Source organism: Lissotriton vulgaris, chromosome 8, assembly GCF_964263255.1.
Source record: "Lissotriton vulgaris chromosome 8, aLisVul1.2, whole genome shotgun sequence".
Taxonomy (NCBI): Eukaryota; Metazoa; Chordata; class Amphibia; order Caudata; family Salamandridae; genus Lissotriton; species Lissotriton vulgaris.
In genome coordinates, this window is record NC_141696.1 from 594361420 (window position 1) to 594382752 (window position 21333).

General features: G+C 42.5%; 1 protein-coding gene across 1 annotated transcript in view; it reads right to left on the reverse strand.

Annotated features, from left to right (window-relative positions):
• Positions 1–1037: 1037 nt before the first annotated feature.
• Positions 1038–21333, reverse strand: part of COL8A1 (collagen type VIII alpha 1 chain) — a 223282-nt gene continuing 202986 nt past the window's right edge. Inside the window, exons 3-4 of the mRNA XM_086934446.1 lie at positions 20463–20790; positions 1038–4303 (exon numbers count right to left, since the gene is read on the reverse strand). Coding sequence (XP_086790572.1) covers positions 2388–4303; positions 20463–20787 — 2241 coding nt within the window. The 5' untranslated portion in view covers positions 20788–20790 and the 3' untranslated portion in view covers positions 1038–2387. The remainder of the gene's footprint in view (positions 4304–20462; positions 20791–21333) is intronic.

The following is a 21333-nucleotide window of genomic DNA, read 5'->3' on the forward strand; positions in this document are numbered from 1 at the left end:
AGTCCGTTGTCCGTGCCACTGACCACTCGAGTTTGCCCAGCAACAGGCTATTTTTAGTACTGGTCAACCCGTACATGCGCAGTCCCAACTGACCAGTCGTCCCTCAGGAATGTGCCTCCCAACTGACCAGCGGGGTTGTAACCCTCCAATGAGCTGGCTGTGTTCCAAAAGATGACCTTATATGTACATAACGCTTTGTAACCTTGTGCCGCCTATCTTTTATTACCTGTAAAACTGTATAAAAGAACGAGTCACACCGATGTTCGGTGTGATACTTCTTGCATTACCGAAGGGTGCTGTAGGAATGTATCACCACCCCATGGGGTCTTAATAAACTTGTTCTTTGAATTTTACAGTTTCCGTGCCAACAGTTCTTGAATGTAAGGGGGTTATCAACGGAGCATGAAGGCCTTGGGAACCCCAATACTACAAGGTGCACAAAACATTATTTGTGTGGATAAGATCACATTCAAGAGTCTGTAAGTCAGAAAGGGCGGTATTTTTTTCCAAAAGGGGTTTTCACAGTCAAATGGAATGCCTGTGTTCCTAGGTCTTGGGTGAAGCTAGGGTGGGTTCTCCATCACAAGTTGGTGAATAGTTACAAAACTATGGTATGTGGGTGTTCTCAACAAAAAAAATATTTTACGCTCAGCAAACAAACAACTTAAAAAATCACACATTTTCAAACATTGAGAAAAAAAGTAACGTTTTCTGCATGTGAAAAGTTGCACGTTACCACTCACATGCAGAAATTCCATTCCTGAAAACCAAAACTCAGGGGTATCTTTGACTTCTGTAGATATCAAGGTGTACTCCTAGAATTGTGTCTAAATTCAAAAAGCTCTAAATGTACTCGTAAAAAGAATAATCCAGTTGAGCAAATTTCAGACTTTTGTTTTGAAGTTTGAGAATTCGGTTAGAAGTATTTACATCTTCGATTTGCTCGAACAAAGAGTATCTTTCAAAGTCATTAGACAAATCCAGACGAGCTGATTTATCAAGGTTACAAACACAAGAAGTGAGGAAGAATAATTTTCAAACATTTATTGATACCTTTCAAATCCGTACAAAAATTTAAATATAAAAGTTATCAGCCATTAACATCTCAATTTCTATTAACATTTACCATTTCCTCTCCTCCAGTTTTTTTGTCACCGCTTTGTACTCTGTTGTTCTGCGTTCCTTTATATTTAACATGGTAGAAAATTTAGAGCTTCCTGTTACAAAATCTCTGGGTGCTAAACAACAACCAACCACTTAAAAAAGGCATTGCCAGGAATAGTTAGTATCATTATTTCAATTCGTTTAATCTGACTTCATTCCACTTCTTCTCATTTTACTTTTACAGATAATAGCATTTGACAAGATATTAGGTTCTTGCTATTCCCACTTGCTAAAGTTTTACTTTAAAAAAAAAACACAAAAAATCAATAAAGGTAGTCGTTCACAGTCTACTGTGAAACGCAAAAGAAACAAATCATTGCACTGCATTTTAATTCTTTAGCTTAAATATTTTGTAGCAAAAGTATTTGGTACATGATTAGCACCAGGATGATCATACAGTACCTTCCATGTTTTTTTGGATTTGCATATCGAAATTGAGGAGGCTTGTTTGTGCTCATATAGAAATGTAATCCCCCTTTGACAACATTAAATTCCTTGGCATTGTAGTGATATGCTTTGCTCTAGTATTTTACTCTTTCTTTGCATATGATGTATTTGGCACATTGAACATTACGTGTTCAGATGTAAACATTATTCAATACTATTTTGTGCTCTCATTTTCCATGTACATAATGCAAATCCATACATCTGTCAATGGTAAACACAAGAGGTACATTTGTCAGATAGAGAAACAGATAAAACAGATTTACATATATATTATTTTTCTTCAGTTCATTAGGGACAAATAGGACAACAATGGGGATTCAGACAGGATTTTATCATTTGCCTTGACATCTTAATGCATCTAAATTAGTCAAGATTGTATTGCTGGAAAATTCTCGTGTATAATGCTGTGGCTCCAATAAGCTCAAATGTATTGCTCTCAAATAGTAACGATTGAGATACAGACGGCCATACCTTGTATTTATATAAGACACTAGTCAAGTGATTATGACTGTTTCTGCATTGGAATGAGTAGGCACCCAGACAAAATTCACCATGGGCTTGCATAAATCTGGTCAGCACAGGTGCCAATAGTGTTCTGACCTGAGAACCGCTGTGAGCAGGACCCTCAGACTGCTCATATATCACACTGTGATTATCGTAGATGGCTACGCCGATGCTTTATTTTCTAAGATATGATCCAAAATGTATTCACTTTAGTTTTCATTGATATAAAATTGTGAAGCAATAAGTGTTCAGAGTTTTGCTTGTTCTCCTTTTTACATCGGATACAATAAATATCCAGAGAATGATGAATGCACATATTCTCCAGCGTAGAGTCCTGAAGCTTGTTCTGATGGCATCTGAATATACACGTTGTCCCCATGCATGAGTTGTAGCACTGCACTTCCAGAAGCTTGATCGAGGAACCCTTTCTTGTATTCATCATATGTGTACATTACTGGATCATTGTTTTTGTAAAGAGCCACCCACACATTTGCGCCTTTGCAATGAACATGATACGCAAAGTAGTAAACTCCTGGAATTTCACAGGTAAAGATGCCACTGTGTGGGTTGTAGTTCTGTCTACCATTGTACAACAATTTGTTAAACTTCACTGGCGCTCCTACTGGTGGGAAAGGTGTGGTTATTGATGCTGTAAATGCTGGCATCTCATAAATGACTCCTCCATGTTTTCCTTTTTTATTTTTGTAGTCTGGTGGACTCTTCACTCCATCAATTGCTGGTCCCATCTCTGGCAAATATTGCCCCATGCTTGGCGGTGTTGGTGGGATAACCACAGGAAGGCCAGGCATACCAGGAGGTCCAGGGGGCCCAGGTGGCCCGGGCTGCCCTGTAGGACCCAAAGATCCTGGTCTTCCAGGTGGCCCTTCTGGTCCTGTTATACCAGGTGTGCCTACCCCAGGAAGTCCAGGGTTTCCTGCCACACCCTGTTCACCTTTAGGCCCTGGAAAACCAGGCTCTCCAATTGGACCACCTGGTCCAGTAATTCCTGGGATTCCAGTGGGGCCTTGTGGGCCCTGGTCTCCTGGGATTCCTGCATCTCCTTTAGGTCCAGGTGCCCCTGAACCCCCAGGAAGACCTTGTAGACCCCTATCACCACCCTCCCCTTTTGGTCCAATTGGTCCTGGTAGTCCTCTTACACCTTGGGGTCCTACTTCACCGGGAAACCCCTGATTTCCTGGAAGACCTGGCAACCCTGTTTCACCTTTAGGGCCAACTGGGCCAAGAGGACCTTCCGCCCCACCTTCTCCTTTAGGTCCTGGGAACCCGTTTACTCCTGGTGGGCCTACTGCACCAGGTTGCCCAACTGGGCCTGGTTCTCCTGGAGGGCCAGCTATTCCTGGATCACCAACGTGACCTTTCTCACCTTTTGGCCCAAGTGCACCAGGAAGACCACCCACACCCTGGTCACCTTTTGGACCTGGTAAACCAGGTTTGCCAATACCTGGTAAACCGAGAGCTCCTGGTAAACCCGGAGGCCCCTGCTCACCCTTTCCACCAGGGAATCCGTTTTGGCCAGGAATTCCATCTTGACCTGGTTTTCCAATTCCTGGAAGGCCAGGGGGTCCCTGTGCTCCTAGTTGACCCACTGGGCCTTGCAGACCTGGTTCGCCCTGTGGTCCAGGTTTGCCGGCTGGTCCTTGCTGGCCTGGAATCCCATTTACTCCTGGTTTTCCAATACCTGGAAGTCCTACTGGTCCAGGAGGGCCAGGCAACCCAGGATGACCTTTCAGCCCTGGCAAGCCTGGCATTCCAACTCCTTTGTCTCCCTTGGGCCCTTGAAGACCAGGATTTCCTAGATGTCCTTTCAATCCTGGTTCACCTCGTGGCCCTGGTTGTCCAGGCAAGCCCTGGTTACCTGGCTTTCCAATTCCCGGAAGACCTGGTGAACCAGGAGGCCCTTGTGGTCCTGGCAGTCCCATGTGTCCTTTCTCTCCCTTTGGCCCCTGTTCACCTTTTGGTCCTGTCATCCCCATGCCCCCAGATTTTCCTGGCATTCCTGGCATTCCTGGTTTGCCAACACCTGGATAACCTGCTGGGCCCTGTGGTCCTGGTTTTCCCTTTAGTCCTGGAAGTCCATGACCTGGTGGTCCTGGAGGTCCAGGTGGCCCTCTTACTCCAGGCTCTCCTTGTGGACCTTGCTCTCCTCTTTGTGCAGACAGTGGCATTTCTAGAAGGAAACAAATGAATAAAATATTAACCGCTATAAAAGTGCAACCACTTACAGAAACACATTTGTGGAAGGAGATCACGTTATTGCAAATATTTATGATAAATGTAGCATTGTTTCCATTTCCACATTCAAAAAATGACAATACCACCAGAATTCCACAAATATGGTAGTGCTAACCAAAAGGGACCTGGGTCAAAATACTAATTAAAACAAGAAAGGATCCCTTTTGTGTTACACACTCTCACTGTCAACACCATATATTAGAATACGCCTTATGTTAATAAAAGGAAATCAACCCTTCAAATGCATGCACTAGACTGCCTTAACATTGAACACTGTTTGATGTAAAAATGTCTAGTTTATTCAATGTAAGAACATCTTTGCATACCCAAAATTACTGTAATATTTAAAACATATTGTATACAATATTTCATTGATATAATTCAATCGTTTTCTAAAAGTTTTAAACCATTATTCATACTTTGTGCAGAATATCACAAGTTATCTTGTGATGGAACTTTTATTTCTTGAGAGATTATGGTAATTGTCAGTTCTGTGATTGTATAGATCAGAGTAATTCCTTTTTAGGTCTTGCCTGAGCTAGCACATGCACTGCCCTGGCGAGACATTTAGTGAGTGGACTTTAAAAAGCAGACCACAACTTTTTGGGTGGCATACAGTGTGCGGTTACGCGCACAGTTACGAGCAGAGATGCCATCTGGCTTTCCTCTCGCTCTCCCAAGCGCGCGCGCCTTGCTCTGCCTCTCTGTCTTCTTCACACTTCAACACCCCTCCCCTACCACAGAGCGTGTCTCATGGCCGCTGGTCTTGTTGCTCCTTCTCTCTGGCTCCCTTTGTTTATTTATTGAATATCTTGAGACACCGTCTTCATAATCAAGGCAGAACTGGTCCCGCTTTCATAAAGCTTGTAGCTGTCATGAGCGAATACATGTTAGAGTGTTTTTCAGCATCAGTCAGCTGCTATACTATGTCACGCACAGCATACGGCCCGTAGCTAGCACAAACAGGTCTACATCAGAGTGATTGACGGCCAGCTTAGGCAGAAGCAGTCTTCTCTTTGGCTCCCTTTGTTTTTTTATTGAATATCTTGAGACATTGTCTTCATAATCAAGGCAGAACTGGTCCGGCTTTCATAAAGCTTGTAGCTGTCATGAGTGCATACCCGTTGGAGTGTTTTTCAGCATCAGTCAGCTGCTGCACTACGTCGCACACAGCATACGGCCAATAGCTACCACAAACAGGTCTACGTCAGAGTGATTGACGACCTGCTTTGGCAGAAGCAGTCAGCTGCTACATCACGTCCTTGTGCACGCCGGTGCAAGCTTGCTTATTTAACATAGTGACACACAGTCAGTTTCGAGATTGCAAAGCGGATGCCTGCTTCGACGGTGAGTGCTCTGTTAATCTTTGATTCATCATGATTCCTCCAACCTCCATTTTCGAAATCCCTGACAGTCCCCGTTTTAATTTTTTAGGACTTTTTTGCCTGATTCATTCCGAACTTGTTCGATTGTTCCAGCCTCTTTATTCAGCCACAGGTAAGACTTAATTACAGTTGTGGTGTTCAAGCTTTAAATAGGATTGAGCCTCCCTTTCAATTTATTTGATTTTAATAATTCCCCTCCCTCCCGTTTTTCCCTCCCCTTCTTTCCTCTCACCACCATTCCTCTCACCCCGGTTTTTCACAGGTCTTCCGGCTCTGATTCATTCATGTTGCTTAAACTGGAATATTTCCAGTCCACGCGCTATTCCATAGGTAAGATTAGATTTCCAATGTAGCCAGTACGCTATATTTAAAACGTAACAGACCCAAGCAGACCATAATACTATGCATTGGATCTTCCTTTTAGAGATTGCCTGTGATTCGTATGTCTCCCTTGGATGGGATGCTTTCACTTTTGTATTCGTTTCTGAGTTTTTCTTCACATATTTCCTGACTTTGGCAGGTAAGACCAAATCCCCAGTAGCGCGCTTTTTAAATTTTATATATTTAAGTTACATAAGAATCCGGTAACCAACCGTCGTTAGTTTCTTAGATCCATCTGGCTGCCCCCACACTGCGCGGGACACCTCTGGTATTTGGGGTGAGTAATATTCATCACCAGTCCACATCTAATCTTAGCTCATTTAAGAACACCCACTTACACTATGTCTCATCTACTCTAGGCTGTTCTCTGTCCTGATGAAGACCCGCCGCGACATAACAGTTGTGTGCCTTTAGGGTCTAAACTTCAACGCTTTCCCATTCTCTTTCTCTCTCTTTCTTTTGCTTTCCCTTTCTCCTTCTCACTCTTACTTTCTCTTTCTCTCTCTCTCTCTCTCTTTCTTTCTCTCTCTCTTTCTCTTTCTCCATCTTTCTCTCTTTCTTTCCCTTTCTCTTTTTTTCTTTCTTTCTTTTTCTCTTTCTTTCTTTCTCTCCGTTTCTTCCTGTAGTTATGCAGCACAATATCCTTGGGGCAACAACATCAACTGTTGCATGGCTAAACACTTATAAGGTCCCAAAAGCGAGACCTATTGGCTATGCCAGTGCTTGCTTTCAACAAAAAAACTTGTGTTAGGTAATATTGAGATATTTTAATGATGATATTTTGCACATAGTATAAATAATGGTTTTAAAATGTTAGAATAATATTGTGTTATATCAATGAAATGTTGTATACAGGATGTTTTATAAAAGATCGTAATTCTGCATATGTAAAGATTTGATTACATTGAATAAACTAGACATTTTTACAGTAAACAGTGTTCAGTGTTAAGACAATGTAGTGCATGAATGTGAAGGGGTGGATTTCCTTTTATTAACATAAGGAAAATACTAATACTAATACTAATATGAGTGTGTGACACAAAATGTATCCTTTATTGTTTTAAGTCATACCACCAGAATACCATTAAGACAAGTGCAAAACAAATTAATATTTTGCATGTCTCAAACACTAAGCACCTACCACATGTTCGAATCAATGATGATGTTTCGTAAAAAGGGTTTAGCAACATGCAGCTAATAAGAATAATAGTTTTCCATGATACTACATAACATCTTAATGTCCATGACTGTGTTGTGAATGGGTGACCTAACGCAGACTCCTCAATTTCTTCACAAGTCCTTGGATGCTTCCTTCTGTCTCTACACAAGACTAATATCCAGCAATGTCCAATTGAGGAAGTTTATAATCGTAATAAGTACACCTAACTCTGTGGCTTTCAGAGGGCTTCCTGTGCTCAGTTTAGGGTAAAAATCATTATTTTAACTTCTGCCTCTCAGACTGAATTAGATTATCACATCTTCTACCAAATGAGAGTCGTTCATTCCATGTCTTCCCACCGGACTGCCTTTACCATCTTTGGTGTGTCTGTTCTTTGCCTTCAGCTATCTTACAATACCTTGTTTGGAAAATAACCTCCCAAACAGTTATTCTTTAAGAACTCTAAAGCAAAGTTCTAAGAAACCAGCTATGGGGTCTAGGCATCATTGGTCAAATTTTTCTTTCTTGGGTAGTGACTCAGGCCTTCCTGAATTACAACATGAGTCTCTGCAGAGGTTGCAGTTTCTCCATAAGAAAACGTAAAATGAATTGACAATCTCTACCTTTCAATGGCAAAGGGCCTCAAACCCGGGAATTCAGGGAAGCAAGATAAACTTGAAGATTTTGTACAACTGGTAGCTGCATGTATCTGTAGTTTTGCTAAATGGAGGTTCATTGTTCACACTCCTCTGACTTGCTTGAACATTCTCTTGATATTCTAGTGCTCCAGCAGGCACTATTTGATCCTCTGAATGATAAACATTTTTCTTGATTGTTCCGCAAATGTTTCCTTCCTTGTCGCTACTATAGCAGCCAGTTGTGAATGAGAACTGGATGTTCCGGTTGCTTAAGACCCATACCGTAAGATTTGCAAAGAAAGGGAGGTCATCCGCCATGTGTTGGGTATTATCCTAAGGTTGAGTCTAGGTACCACTTTGAACATGGCCTAATGTAGCAATTCTCTACTTCCAGATCTGCCAAGATGATGAACTGCACACTGTGGATGTTTAGAGAATCTTTTTAGTATATTCAGAAAGGGGTCGGTCTTTCAAGTTTCTAGAATCACTCTTTGTTAGACCTGGCAGCCTTAGGGTGGTCTTCCCCCAAATTTGTACCTTCCTCCTCCATTTTTGCAGAGCACGTTGTTGCGGGCTTAGGACTCTGCACACTTTACCACTGCTAACTAGTGCTAAAGTGCAATGGCACACTCCATAAAACATGTCAACATTGACTGATCCCTAATTGGGATATTTTACTTGTAAGTCCCTAGTAAAGTGGCACTACATGCGCCCAAGGCCTGTAAATTCAATGCTACTAGTAGACCTACAGTACTGATTGTGCCTCCCACTTAAGTAACCCTTTAAACATGTCTCAGGCCTGTCATTCCAGCCTGTGTGTATGCAGTTTTCAGTGCCCATTTTGACCTGGCAAAATAACCTTTTTACCATGCCCATTCCTTTTTAATGCATATTAGCCACCCCTAGGGTAGGGCCTGGGCAGCTCAGAGGGCAGGTTGCAGTGCATATAAGAAGTAGGACATGTACTTTTAAGTTGTATCTGTCCTGGTAGAAAAACAAAACTCTAACATTTGTTTTTCACTACTGCAAGGCCTACATCTTCCATAGACTAACATTGGAGTTACCTTATTACATTTAATAAGCTGTCATTTTCAAATGGGTATAGGTAATCAGTTCATGTTTGGTGGTTTTGGAATTGTAATGAAAAATCCAAACTTATGGTGGAGTCAGATTTAAAATTACAATTTTGGAAATTTCACTTTTAGGAATTTGGCATTTTCCTGCCTTAGCCATTTAGTGCCTGTAGCCTGTCCGTGGATCACATGACTTTGTTTAGTTGATGGTGAGCTTTGTGTATTCCTTCTAGACAGCCATACACAATATGGAGCTTAAGTGTGCCTGGATGGGCCTTTGTTAGCAGGATGGGAGGGAGGAGCTGGGCACAGGAGCACTTACACATGAATAGGTTGTGCTCTGCCTCTACACAAAGGGCTACATACCACCTGTAGTTAGTTTGGAACCGGGCCAGGGGATTCAGGTTTCCTGGGGACTTTAAAGGAAAACCTCTTGAAGCTACTCCCGTACCTCAACTTCATACCTAGGTATAAATACTGGACTTCAGACACCCACTCTTCAGTTAACTTCTGAACCTGTGGATACTCTGCCAGGAATAAGGACTGCTGTGCTGCTGAAGCACTGCCACTCTGCTGGACTGTATCTCTTGAGCCCAGAACCCAAATGTGACTCCAAGTGATAGTTGGCTTGCCTCCTTACTTGAGTCTCAGGGACAGAAGGCTCCAACAACCTTGATCCAGCACCTGAACTCTGCCATCTGTGATTCTACCCTGCCAAATAGTGCCTCCCCAGTCCTGGACCATTAGAAGTGGGCCTATGGTGCTCTGCCAGCGTCTGTGTATTCAGCATAACCAACTCATCTCCTCTGCTGCGCAACCCAGAGCAGAACCGATGCATCGCTGCTACTGTGTGGATCTGAACCATTGGAAAAAACTGCATCACATTGCAGCCCATCACGGCATCAGAACCGCTGCTGCAGGGTGCAGCCTCAGCGCAGGCCCTTGCAGCCTCAATAATGAAAATGGACTCCGCCTCGCAACCTCGCAGCTCCTCAGAACCCACGCAACACCCCAACTGCACAGCGCACCCTCGACTCCGGACTTCGCATGGCAAGCCCTGGTCGATGGGATCCTTGAAGAAGACGCAGGACCTCACACCACAGTCTTGCCGCATCTAGGAACCGACACACTGCTTCATCAGCGCAATACATTTTTTTAATGGATGCTTGCAATACTGTACAAACCGGGATTTAAGGTACTTTGTTCTGTGGGCCTCACTGGCTCCCTGTAGCCAGCCTCACTCCATCGAGGTCAGCCTAAACCTGTGACTTTGTCCGGGTCCAGCGCAAACAGATATCCACAGCTGGTATTTTATGCCTTTTGGCATTATTTTCACTAAGATCTTCAAAATTGAATATCTCCAGTTCTGCTAATTGGATTTCTATTGTTCTGTTCATTATATTTAATACAAATTACTCTATTTTCTAAATCTGTTGTGGGCTCCTTTAGTGGCTTATTTTCACTGTGCTACTGTTTGAAGTGTTGCACAAATGCTTTACATTTTGCCTTTGAGTTAAGCCTGACCGCTCTGTGCCAAGCTACTAGAGGGCGAGGATCGGTTAATTTAGGGTTTGCTTGTGCCTCCCCCTGAGAAGAATTGTGGTTGGTGCTTAAGAGTGGTTACACCCATGTGTACCACTAACACAATTTCTTTGGTGATGTTTGTGTCTGTGGGAAGAATGAAGAGACCTTCAATGTCTACAATTAGCAGTTGAGTCAAATCTTCCATGTCCAAGTTCTGAGAGTTTTCTGAGATTCCTTCCCTCTTGGTATAAAGTCTAGGACTACCAGGGCACTCACTTCTTCTTGGGTGAAGGCTAAATGTTTTTCCCTGTCTAACGCTAATGGCGTATCTATCTGGGTTTCCGCCAGCCGCAGCCGCTGAAGGTAAAAGCAGTGGGGCCAGCTGAGGGGGGATTTCGAGAGATGACCACAAGGGAAAATTTGATTTTCCCTTGTGGTCGTCTCTTAAAATCACACTCAGCCGCCCCCACCACCCCACCGCTCTTACCTGCAGCGGCTACGGCTGGTTTCCACTAATACTTTTTGAAAGAATTGTTACTTAAACTGAGATAGGTTTTTAGAGTCAAAGGTTGGCTAAACCGGAATTTATCCTCTAACTGTATAAAGGGACATTCTATCAAAATAGTAGCTTATGCAATAGAGTCATGCCTCGCACAGGAATACTGTTCTTGTCCCTCTACCTTCTTCTTCGTAGCCTCCTTTAGGTGAGAGATGGCTGTACTTGCTATAGTTTTAATTCATCAGCCAAATACCAGTCCGAGGATGCAATAGCCTGAAAATGTCAAAGAAATTTTAATTATCTTAGTATGAAACTTCTGCATCACAATACTGCAATTCCCCGCCAGTCCCTCAGTCCACCCCATGGTGGCTGGTTAGCTTACAGGAAGTGGGATGGGAGTTTGATGGTATTATGAGAGTGATCAATAGAAATGAGAGAAAGACTATCTTTACTGGACCACGATTCCTTCATGGGCAGCAGTGGTTTGCCTGTCACTTAGCTCTCAAGACTATCAATCAGCTCATCATAAATGTGAAGAGCACCTGAAGTGATAAGGACTACAAGGAGGTAAACACTTCTAATTAGTTCATATGGTGCTCTATGAGACACTTAAACTGTATCACAAACAGACTTTGAATAATTACATAAATTGCTTGTAGTGTTTTCTTATTTAAAAACGCAATTAAGTTGACCACATTTCGCCATTGGCTTTTATGTCAGGCAATATGAAGTGATATCATAAGAACAACAAACAGAAAAAAAACAATGTAACTGTTAGTTCAGTTACAATAAAAAGATACTGTGTTTAAATACTAGTGCATTATCTTCTTTAATTCCCAACTACACATCATCCCAAACCATAATGAGTATCTTTGTTGAAACAAAAATGACTGGGCCTCCTGTTGAAAGTGTTTGTTAAAGTATTCCTTTTGTTGCCCTATACCCTGTTTATTTCTTATGGGATTCCTAACTCAAAGGGTTTTTCTCTCTTTCAAATTTATTTTTCCACATCAGGCTCTACCTGCAAGTCTCTCAATGTAACAAGCTTGATTTACTTACCTGGAAAGCTCCGTAATCCATATATTACTACCCCCCACCCTGCCCCTCCCATGCCCCTCCCCCTCCCTACATCACCGCCCTGCAGGTACTCTCACTGCCGGCCGCGGCTGCACTAGTGTTGGCGTACTCGCAGTCCAGTCATTATATAGGCGGATATATATGTGTAGTTTGAGTGTGTGGTTGTAGTAAAGCCCGAATTGCACTTTTATTAAGGATAGCTTTGTATGTGATCATGTGAACAACCCCCAACCCCTCACCCCCCTTTGAACTTCGCCCAAGCAGACCCTCATCTGGAAACTAAACTTACTTTCGTGCACCTGTATTACGCAGTGTATGTAATCCACTGGTACCTAGTGCTTTCAACTGGTAGTTTGAGCAGACCCCTCACCTGAACCCAAGTATTCCACACTGTAACTCAATCTTCTCACACAAGTGAGTGTGCACCCTGTGCCTCGGCCCCCAGCCTCCTCTGACATTATCAGCCCCTCTTGTCCTGTGACTGGACCCTGTGACTAAGACTGCGTCCCTATGTCTACATCCAGCCCCTACTCATCTATCCTACGCCCTCATATTAACATCACCCCTAACCTCACCATGCTCGCAGTGCAAAAGGGATGCAAAGGTTCGTGTGCAAAAGTAACCCTGCTCTGTTTCAGACCCTGTCCTGGCCTCCCGCCTCACCCTCATCCGCCCAGCAAGCAAAGGAAGCTGGGTGATATCAAACACCCGAACTGCCTCGGACAAGACAACCGTCCAGCACTGACCACTGGACCCCCAAGAAGCCTCTTCCATGGATCCTGCCCGATCCAGGCACCCACACCACAAGGGAAACAACTGGTGTGGTTTGGATGGTTGTCTTTTTTACTTGTGAACAGCCAGATGTATAGAACGGACGTTTATGGTGTTAATGGAGTATTACCTGGGTGCCACTCCCCCACAAACTCTGAAGTAAAGAAGAAGGTCCCGTCCTCATCACGAGAGCAGTCGTGTATTCCCTCCACTGGTCAATTCATGGCTGCCCTGTGGTTGTGTCAAGTTGCGCGGCTGCAGAGGGCGCATTCTGTGAACTCTCAGTCACTCTCCAGGGTTCCGTGCTATAATAGGGAAAGCTGGGAATAGCAGACCAGACACACAGGAGGAGCAACTTGTGGATGAGAATAATGGGAGGGGCAAAAAAGGGGTGGGTTAGGGGTGAGCACGAGAAGAACAGACCGACGCACGGTGAATAGAGAGAGGGGCCAAGCGTTGCACCATGAGGATGGCGTAACACGGAACGAAGTTTGTGGCCGTATGGGGTGCCATGGCATGAAAGGGACACTTACTTGGGAGTTCGACCTATATTTTTGCTACTTTTACCCTATGTCTTTTTGTACTTCTCTGATCCTTCCAAGTATTCCTTCAGCCCTACGCTCATCAATAGAATGTTAACTTTGGAATGGATAGTGCCAGGCAAGTAGACCCGCATTAATAAAACCACCAGCTTTAGCTAGGTTAAAGTCAATACTAATGAATCCATAAGAGGGGTGGGTGGTGGTTGGTATATCAGTATAAAACAGGTTGGTGGGTAAAGGGACATACCAAAGACATAGAGAGTGCAACTGAGTGGGTCTTGCCACTGCAGGTGATCGGCTCTAGGACATACCCTAGTGGTGCATGTCAGGTGTGTCCACTGTCTCTTGTTTTTATTTATTTTTTAACAATAAGTATTTTGGAAACTCATTTTAATGTATGCCATTATAAGTATGGCATTTGAATTCCTTCGTAGTGTACCTTCTGATCATGAATCTCCCAGCTTCAGCCGCATCAGCGTTGTGGACTGATTAGTTACCTCCTACTTAAACCTGTTTTGAAGGGAACGAAAAAAGTAGCTCCCTTTTTTATGAGGCTGAACAGTCAGTAGTAAATCAGGATGTAAACTGACGGTGGTGGCAGCTTGAGTGAACTGAGTGGGAGCTCAGCCATGAGCCAGGCAGAGCCTCTCCAAAACAAGCATTGGCATAGCCAATAGGTCGCTCCATTGGGCATAGGACATTATAAGTGTTTAGCCATGCAACAGTTGATGTAGCACCAAGGATCTTGTGCTGCAGAATTAAATACTTATAAGGTGCCAAAGGCGAGACCTATTGGCTATGCCAATGCTTGTTAAAAGTTGCTGTAAGGCGCTCCTTCTCTTGTCTTCTCTCAGTGCCCCGCATATGATGGATGCTAGACTGCCTTTCTCTGAGAGAAACAACATCATGACATGGGTGTAAGTCAACTGAAGGGCGTTCTAGAACTCCTTCCATCCTTCCCTCACCCTTTATATCTGACGTATTGTAGGAATTGTCGCCGTCTCCCTCCAAATGCTTCCTGCATGCTCACAAAGAGGATAGACGTGCCCTTGGGTCAAGGATCCCCCAATATTTCTCATCCGCCTTTCTTTCATTGAGCAATCGACATGCCACATTTTATAATCGGTAACAGTTGTAAACTCCATCTGCCCATACTCGCATATCAATGTCTTCTCATTCACTTTCACGTTATCCTTTCACTGACTTTTCCTACCTTTCCTAGCAGACTGGCAACCTACTTCTCATCATAAGTAATACACTACAAGTTGTTCTTGTATGTGTGCCATCTAGTTGTACTTTTTTACAATTGTCCACTTCCTCCAACAATTTCACCTCATGCTGTGCCTGAGTTGCCATATAATAAAGTTCGCGTCCAGAAGACCCCTGCACCATTCTTCCCAGTTTAATTTGAGAGACTCCAGCTACACGCTGCTGCACCTCCTGGCCCACACCAATGATGATATTAGGATGCCTTGTTCCTTAAAGAGCTACAGCTTCAGAGGGCACATCAAATGTTTAGGTGTTCCCTTTATTTTCAATAGTCTACTGGTTAATGCTCTGCTCAGCTTTTGTGTCCTCCCTATCTGGTTTCAGAACCATTGTGATCACGTTCTATGTCACAGTTGTGGGTGGCATGCCTGTATTTTAGTTTCTATAATCACCTCCATCAATTTCTCAGTAAATAATTCCAGAAACGTTTGACATACATCTCCAAGAAAGATGTCACTACTCAGTGTATTTACAGCTTTCAGATCTTTAACAGCTTCATTAGCTCCTCATGCAACAGAGTTGCCTACAGAATAGTTAGTAGTATGTCCATCAGCTTCAAGAGCTCTTTTTTTTCAGGTGACTGTCATACTCTAAATCATCTTCCCTATGCGGATGACTATACCCCATCACTAAAATGCACATACAGTGCCGTTTACCCCTTTGTGTGACCACCATTTCACGTAGATCGTCTTGTAGTCCTGTTACCATTATGCTGGGAGGCTCCCTTTTCAGCAACCAGGCCAATAGTTTCCATATTTTGTCCCCTTCACTATAAAGTGTCTTGCTGATAATATTGTGAATAATCTTATCTAGCTTGTCCCATATTTCATTAAAAGTTCATGTTTTCACTCCTAAGTCCTGGCACTTCCCCTTTTGTGCGCCCTCCTCCTGATCTGACTGGGACTGAGTCCACTTCTTGTTTCGTAAACACCTGGTCTACCTGTAGTCAGGTACTATATATTTTTGACACACAATTCTCCTGTAATGCTACCTTCATACTCTTTCACTGTGTGGCTCTGCTGTTTGTATTATCCAAATATAGTTTAATCATGCCCCTGATGCTGCGCAGGAAGCCATCATCCTTCAGGATCTCCACTTGCTGCCTCCATGTTGGTATATTTGTGCATCTATGCCCTTCTCACTTTTGCAGTTATAGCAGGCATTGATCCATATGGAATCTTCCTAAGTATTTCACAATACTTTTTTTTGGTATTTGTGCTCATCCTCCGGTGTCATCAGAATACCGTCTACTGCATGTGCCAAAGGGTAAACCCATGCCTTGCCAATGCAGGGAAGGGCAGAGAGAGATCCTCAGCCTTTCTTACTCTCTCTTCTATTACTTACTGTTCCTTATTCAGCCTCTTTCGTCGCCTTTGGATCCTTTTTATAACAGAGAGCACCACATGAGATAGGGTAAACCTCCCATACCGCTGAACTTGACCAGCCACTTTGCCATTCCTATCTCCGTGCCAGGCAGTCATAGCCAATACAAAAGAGAAGATTAAATCTTCAGATTCTTTAAAGACTTCTCCATAGTAAACTTGGTGATTGAACACATCCCCTCAACTCCACCTTGCAGGTCAAGTACAAGGAGGCTTCCCACCCCAGAAGAATGGAACATGTGGCATTCCCATCTGGAGGCACTGTTGGTGAAAACCTTATCTGTCCATCAGATTGTCCTGTTCCTCTTTGTGATCCTGGACTTTATTAACAAATTGTATACATTGATGGAGTACGTTTATAAACTTTAGGATACTTCTCAATGTAACAGAAAAGTGATGTGTTTTTGTAGCCCATGTGGATTCCACAATATAGCTTTACATTAAAGTGCACACAATGAAGTCGTCACAAATTCATGTCCGGACTTGACTATAATTTTACCTATGTCTAGGATTTCCTAAATCTTGATTCATACCACAGAATTGTTTTCCAAAATGCTTTATTTAGATAGCTATGTGGGACTGATAATGGCATACCCCTGCACTTACTGGCTAAAATGTTTTAGTAACTACTAAACTGTATTGTCAACTAAATTGCATTTGTTGAATCTTAATGTTATTGGACATTAACTATCATTCCTTTCATGAAGTTAGGGGGTTCATTAGTGATTGACCATAAATAGGTGTATGTCCTTTCCACCTCAATGCTCTAAACAGGGTAAATGGGATATCCGCCTATTTTTGTCAGCTGTCCTGAATCCACCAACGTCTAAAAAACTCCCTTAGTCTTTACCATCAATCTCTATTCATCCAGGTTGACTTTATTTCTTACCCAGTTTAAAGTCTGACATAACCTTGCTTAATTCCAAACTCTACCTTTCCAAACTCTCCTAGAACAACGTAAAATATTGAAATAATGTATCCAAACACTTTCAGCATCCTTCAGTAAATACAATGTGTCTAGAATTGTGCATCTGCCCAAATAGAATACTGTGAAACTATTTCAACAGGCCACATACCACTAAGTGAAAAATATTTCTGAGGTGACACAAAGTAATGTAAACATTGAGTCAGAGCAAAAAAAAAAAAACCTGTTAAATTAGGTTCCCACGGATGCATACCAGTAGGCATTAAAGTTAACACTATGTAACACTTATTACTAAGTAAGTAACACCCATAATTGATAATATGACTACCAATTGCCCATGTTCATTTGACAGACTGCTATTGCATTATCTTCTTTGCAAACGGTGATACAAGTGAAAGGATTTGTGATGCAACCTTAATGCTTTTACCTCTTTATTAAAAAATAAATCCAACCACCTCTGACAGCTAATTCATAGCATCATGGTAATACTGTTTTTGGTTATCATTAAAACTGCTATATGTGCAAAGAAACCTTTGCAAAGCCTTTTAAATATTAGCATTAACAATTTCACTAGAGAAGGGTGACCAATATTTTCTTGAGAGCCGGAGTCGTCATATTTTCAGCATAACAGTTGACCTTTTAAATGAGCCCCATTTAGATTCGAAAATGTACACTTGGCCCACATGGATATCCTGAAAATCTTAAATAATCAACGGAGGGAGAGAGAAAAACTGTTGGGATCCCCCTACTTCCCTGAAATTACTTTATATAAGCCAAAGAAGGGTCACTTGTGTGTCCAGTCCATCTGGGCTGTAGTGGCATGTGAGGAATGTTTACTATAAAACTGTCACCCTTTGGGAAATCCTGAAGGCATGCTTCATAGTAGAGTTTTCGCGATGGAGTCTAATACTTCCACCGCAGGCTTCAACCTGATCTCTTTCAGGGCGCCCTTAGAGATATTTCAAGGGACCCTAACTGTAAAATAAGATACTGGCAACAAACGTTATTATCAAAATATCACCTTGGCAATGTTAAAAATAAATGCAGACACTATGCAAGGTCTAATATCGAAAGTATCCTTCCTTGCAGTCTACATGTTTCAGCCTTCATGAAAGATACTGAGGCTTTCGTCAGGACCAGTATTTCAAGGATCCCTATGGATTGCCTAATCTTTTCTATGGTAAACAAATTGGGAATTACCCCTACTCACACATCATACTTTCATTCATACCATACACAGACGTAATGCTTATGTCCCGGCCTGCTAAATCATCGTTGGGTATCTGTAGAGACATAAAAAAAATTACCGCACCATTTTATGTTATGTCACTTAGTATACATCTACATAAACCACTTGTCACTTGCTTCAACCTTCCACCAAACACCTGTGGATAGGGTCACATTGCACACACTATAGGGCTCATAATGAGTCCTGATACTGGCCACTATCCTATCTAGTTGTAGGTCACCACTGTGTCTCTCTGTTTCCATATCATTAGAAAGATGGTTTTGCACACCATTTGTGTTTACTAAGTAAATGGTGATTTTCTTATCTCGTTACAGATACCCACTGACAATTTAGCCAGTCGGGACATAAACATAAAGTCTATGCATGGTATGAAAGGAAGTATGATGCACGAATAGAGGTAATCCCCACTTATAGACTTAGAAAGGATTAGGCAATCCATAGTGATCCTTGAAATACTGGTCCTGAGGAAAATCTCAGTATCTTCTAGGAAGGCTGAAACATGTAGACCGCGAGGAAGGATACTTGGGTAATTAGACCCCACATAGTGTATACATTAAATAAAAAAGGGGAATCATGGAGGTAAAAATAAGCTGGTGGAGTCGTTCAGAAAACCACTGAATGCACTGGTTCTCAATTTTTGCATGAATTAGAGGTGAAGAGTATGATGATATGCAAGATTTAACTGAGCGGTTATGGTTAAAAGTGCTGTCAGGCAGTAACTGGAGAATAAAAGAAGATGATGCAATGATTTTTAAGCCACATAAGTATAGACATTGCATATAGAAATTGCAAGAGAGTCAAAAGAGGAATATGATGTAAGCAAAAACCAGAGTGTAAATAGCAAACATAGAGACTTAGGTTAGAACACTGAAAATTACCATAGCAGATTGGAGTCCAGGGGCTGTATTGTACGTTGTGCCCTAGAATCACAATGGGTGTGTGCGCCCCGGGGCACAATTATATTACAGAAGCGACCACAAAAACTTGTAATTCTCCTTCTGTAATACTGATAGCGCTGGTGCAAGTATAGCGCCAGCGCTATCATGAGAAGGCGTTCCCTCATTTGCATGGGGCTTGGGAGGGGGAGAAAGAGGGTCCCATTGACCCTCAGGGCATCCCCCTGCCCTTGTACATAGAATGCACCTCAAAAAGGCAATGGGACATATATGAAATGTGTCTATGTAAAAAAAAGTCTGCCAATTTGATATAGTCTGGAGACAAAAAAATTAATACGTTTTCGATATTCTCCATTTGCATTTTGAGGGCATCATACAATGTTCAAGTCTACAAAGCCCTTCGTAAGGTGTAACTGAACGAATGTGTCAGGACAGAGTAGCATTCAAAACAGTGCATTTGGATTTTTGCTATTTTTGCGCCATTGAGGCACTGGCATACAATTTTGAGGTGGGGGAGGGCAGAGATCTGGTTAAATAATCATAAACAATAGGTGTTTCGCTCGAATTTAGTGTAATTACCAATTCGTGGGTTCGCATAGAAATCAACATCCCACTGTGTCAGTACTGCCTGCGGCAGGTCTATTAGTGCTCACATGAGACCGCCAGGGAGCGAGAGGCTAAGAGAGGTAATCAAGGACTGGTGCACATAGAAAAAAGAAGTGGAGGTGAAGAGACTGAAAGGGGGAGAAAGATGCTTCATGATGAGGAAGCTGTAGTGGGTGTTTAAAAAGCACATGTCCAGAGATTCTGTGCTGCGGACTGTCTCTGGGGATATTTGAGCTGGAGGGGTGACACACTGGATAGTTGGCGGCTGCACAGCGCGTCAGTGTATTCGGTGTGGGTCAGGAATATCGAAGACAGAATATCAGAGCCCATGACCAGAATACTGAGGAACAAAATATTGACATACCTAACTTCACATGCACCCGGCTTGCTGATATATATATCTTCAAGGTATGTAGAGGTGGAGTTAAGAATGGTGGATCCATATCTACCTTTTTGCTCCTAGGTCTTCGGTATCTTGTCCATTGATATTCTGGTCACGAAATTGTGACCCTTCAATCTTATTCCGTCAATATTCCCTATGCAATCAGTATATTCCAGTGTAAGGACAAGAGGGCACCTCATGCTTGTGCACAGTTTGATGGCACACAGTAAAGGGAAGAGCTGGGATGAGACAGGGATTTGCATGTCTTAAATATTTCTTCAGCAAATGCAGGGTTTCTGCTAGAGAATAAGCAATTGTAAATGCAGGTCCGCTTACCTTGGTTACCTTTCCCATCTTTCCGTGGCATCATCTCCTTGCCAAGCATGGGCATTTGTGGAAAGTCTTTGCCATACTGAGGCAGATGAGGCATTTCCTTTCCGTAGGGCAGGTGCGCCATGTCCTTCCCCTTGTGGCCCACCGGAGGACCCTCTTTCACATAGGGAAGAAGAGGCAGGTGTTGGGAATGCGCCTGATACTGCGGAACCTGTGGTGGCATCTGCTTCATCCCATAGTAGGCCCCTGCTTGGGTGGTTTTCAGCAGTAGTAGGTGAATCGCCACCGTCAGAGCCAGCAGCTGCTTTGGGTGCAACGACAACGCCATAATCTATGAGATGTAAAAGAGAAGGTGGATTGTTAACTATTAGAACAGGAAAACAAACACCAGGTAAAGCTATCCTTATGCACTACTTTGGTCATCCTGTCAAGCTTGATTATATTTCCAAAAGTCTCATTGAAATTGTGTGATTTTCCACTTATACATACGGTTACAATTCCCATCTTAATCTAATATTTTTTATGGGAGCAGAAAAGTAGCTATACAGAGTGGACGTTTTGGGAAATGATTTGGAAGATCATCAAGAATATATGCTGCATATACAATCCAAGCACACCTGTCTTGTCAATTCCTGACTGCATTACACTTAGTCCCAGTTTCCCAGACAAGAAACATAAATGCTGCATTTCCTGTTGATCTGCGTGCTAAAACTATGGCTAAAGGTTGAATCTTTTTTTTTTTCAATATAGTGGCATGTATTTCACTGTGTGAAGAGTTTTTTTTTTTACTAGGCTAATTGAAGCAATGCTCATAATTAGATTACATGATAACTATTAAATAATTAAAAATTATTAAACACATCATCTAAATATA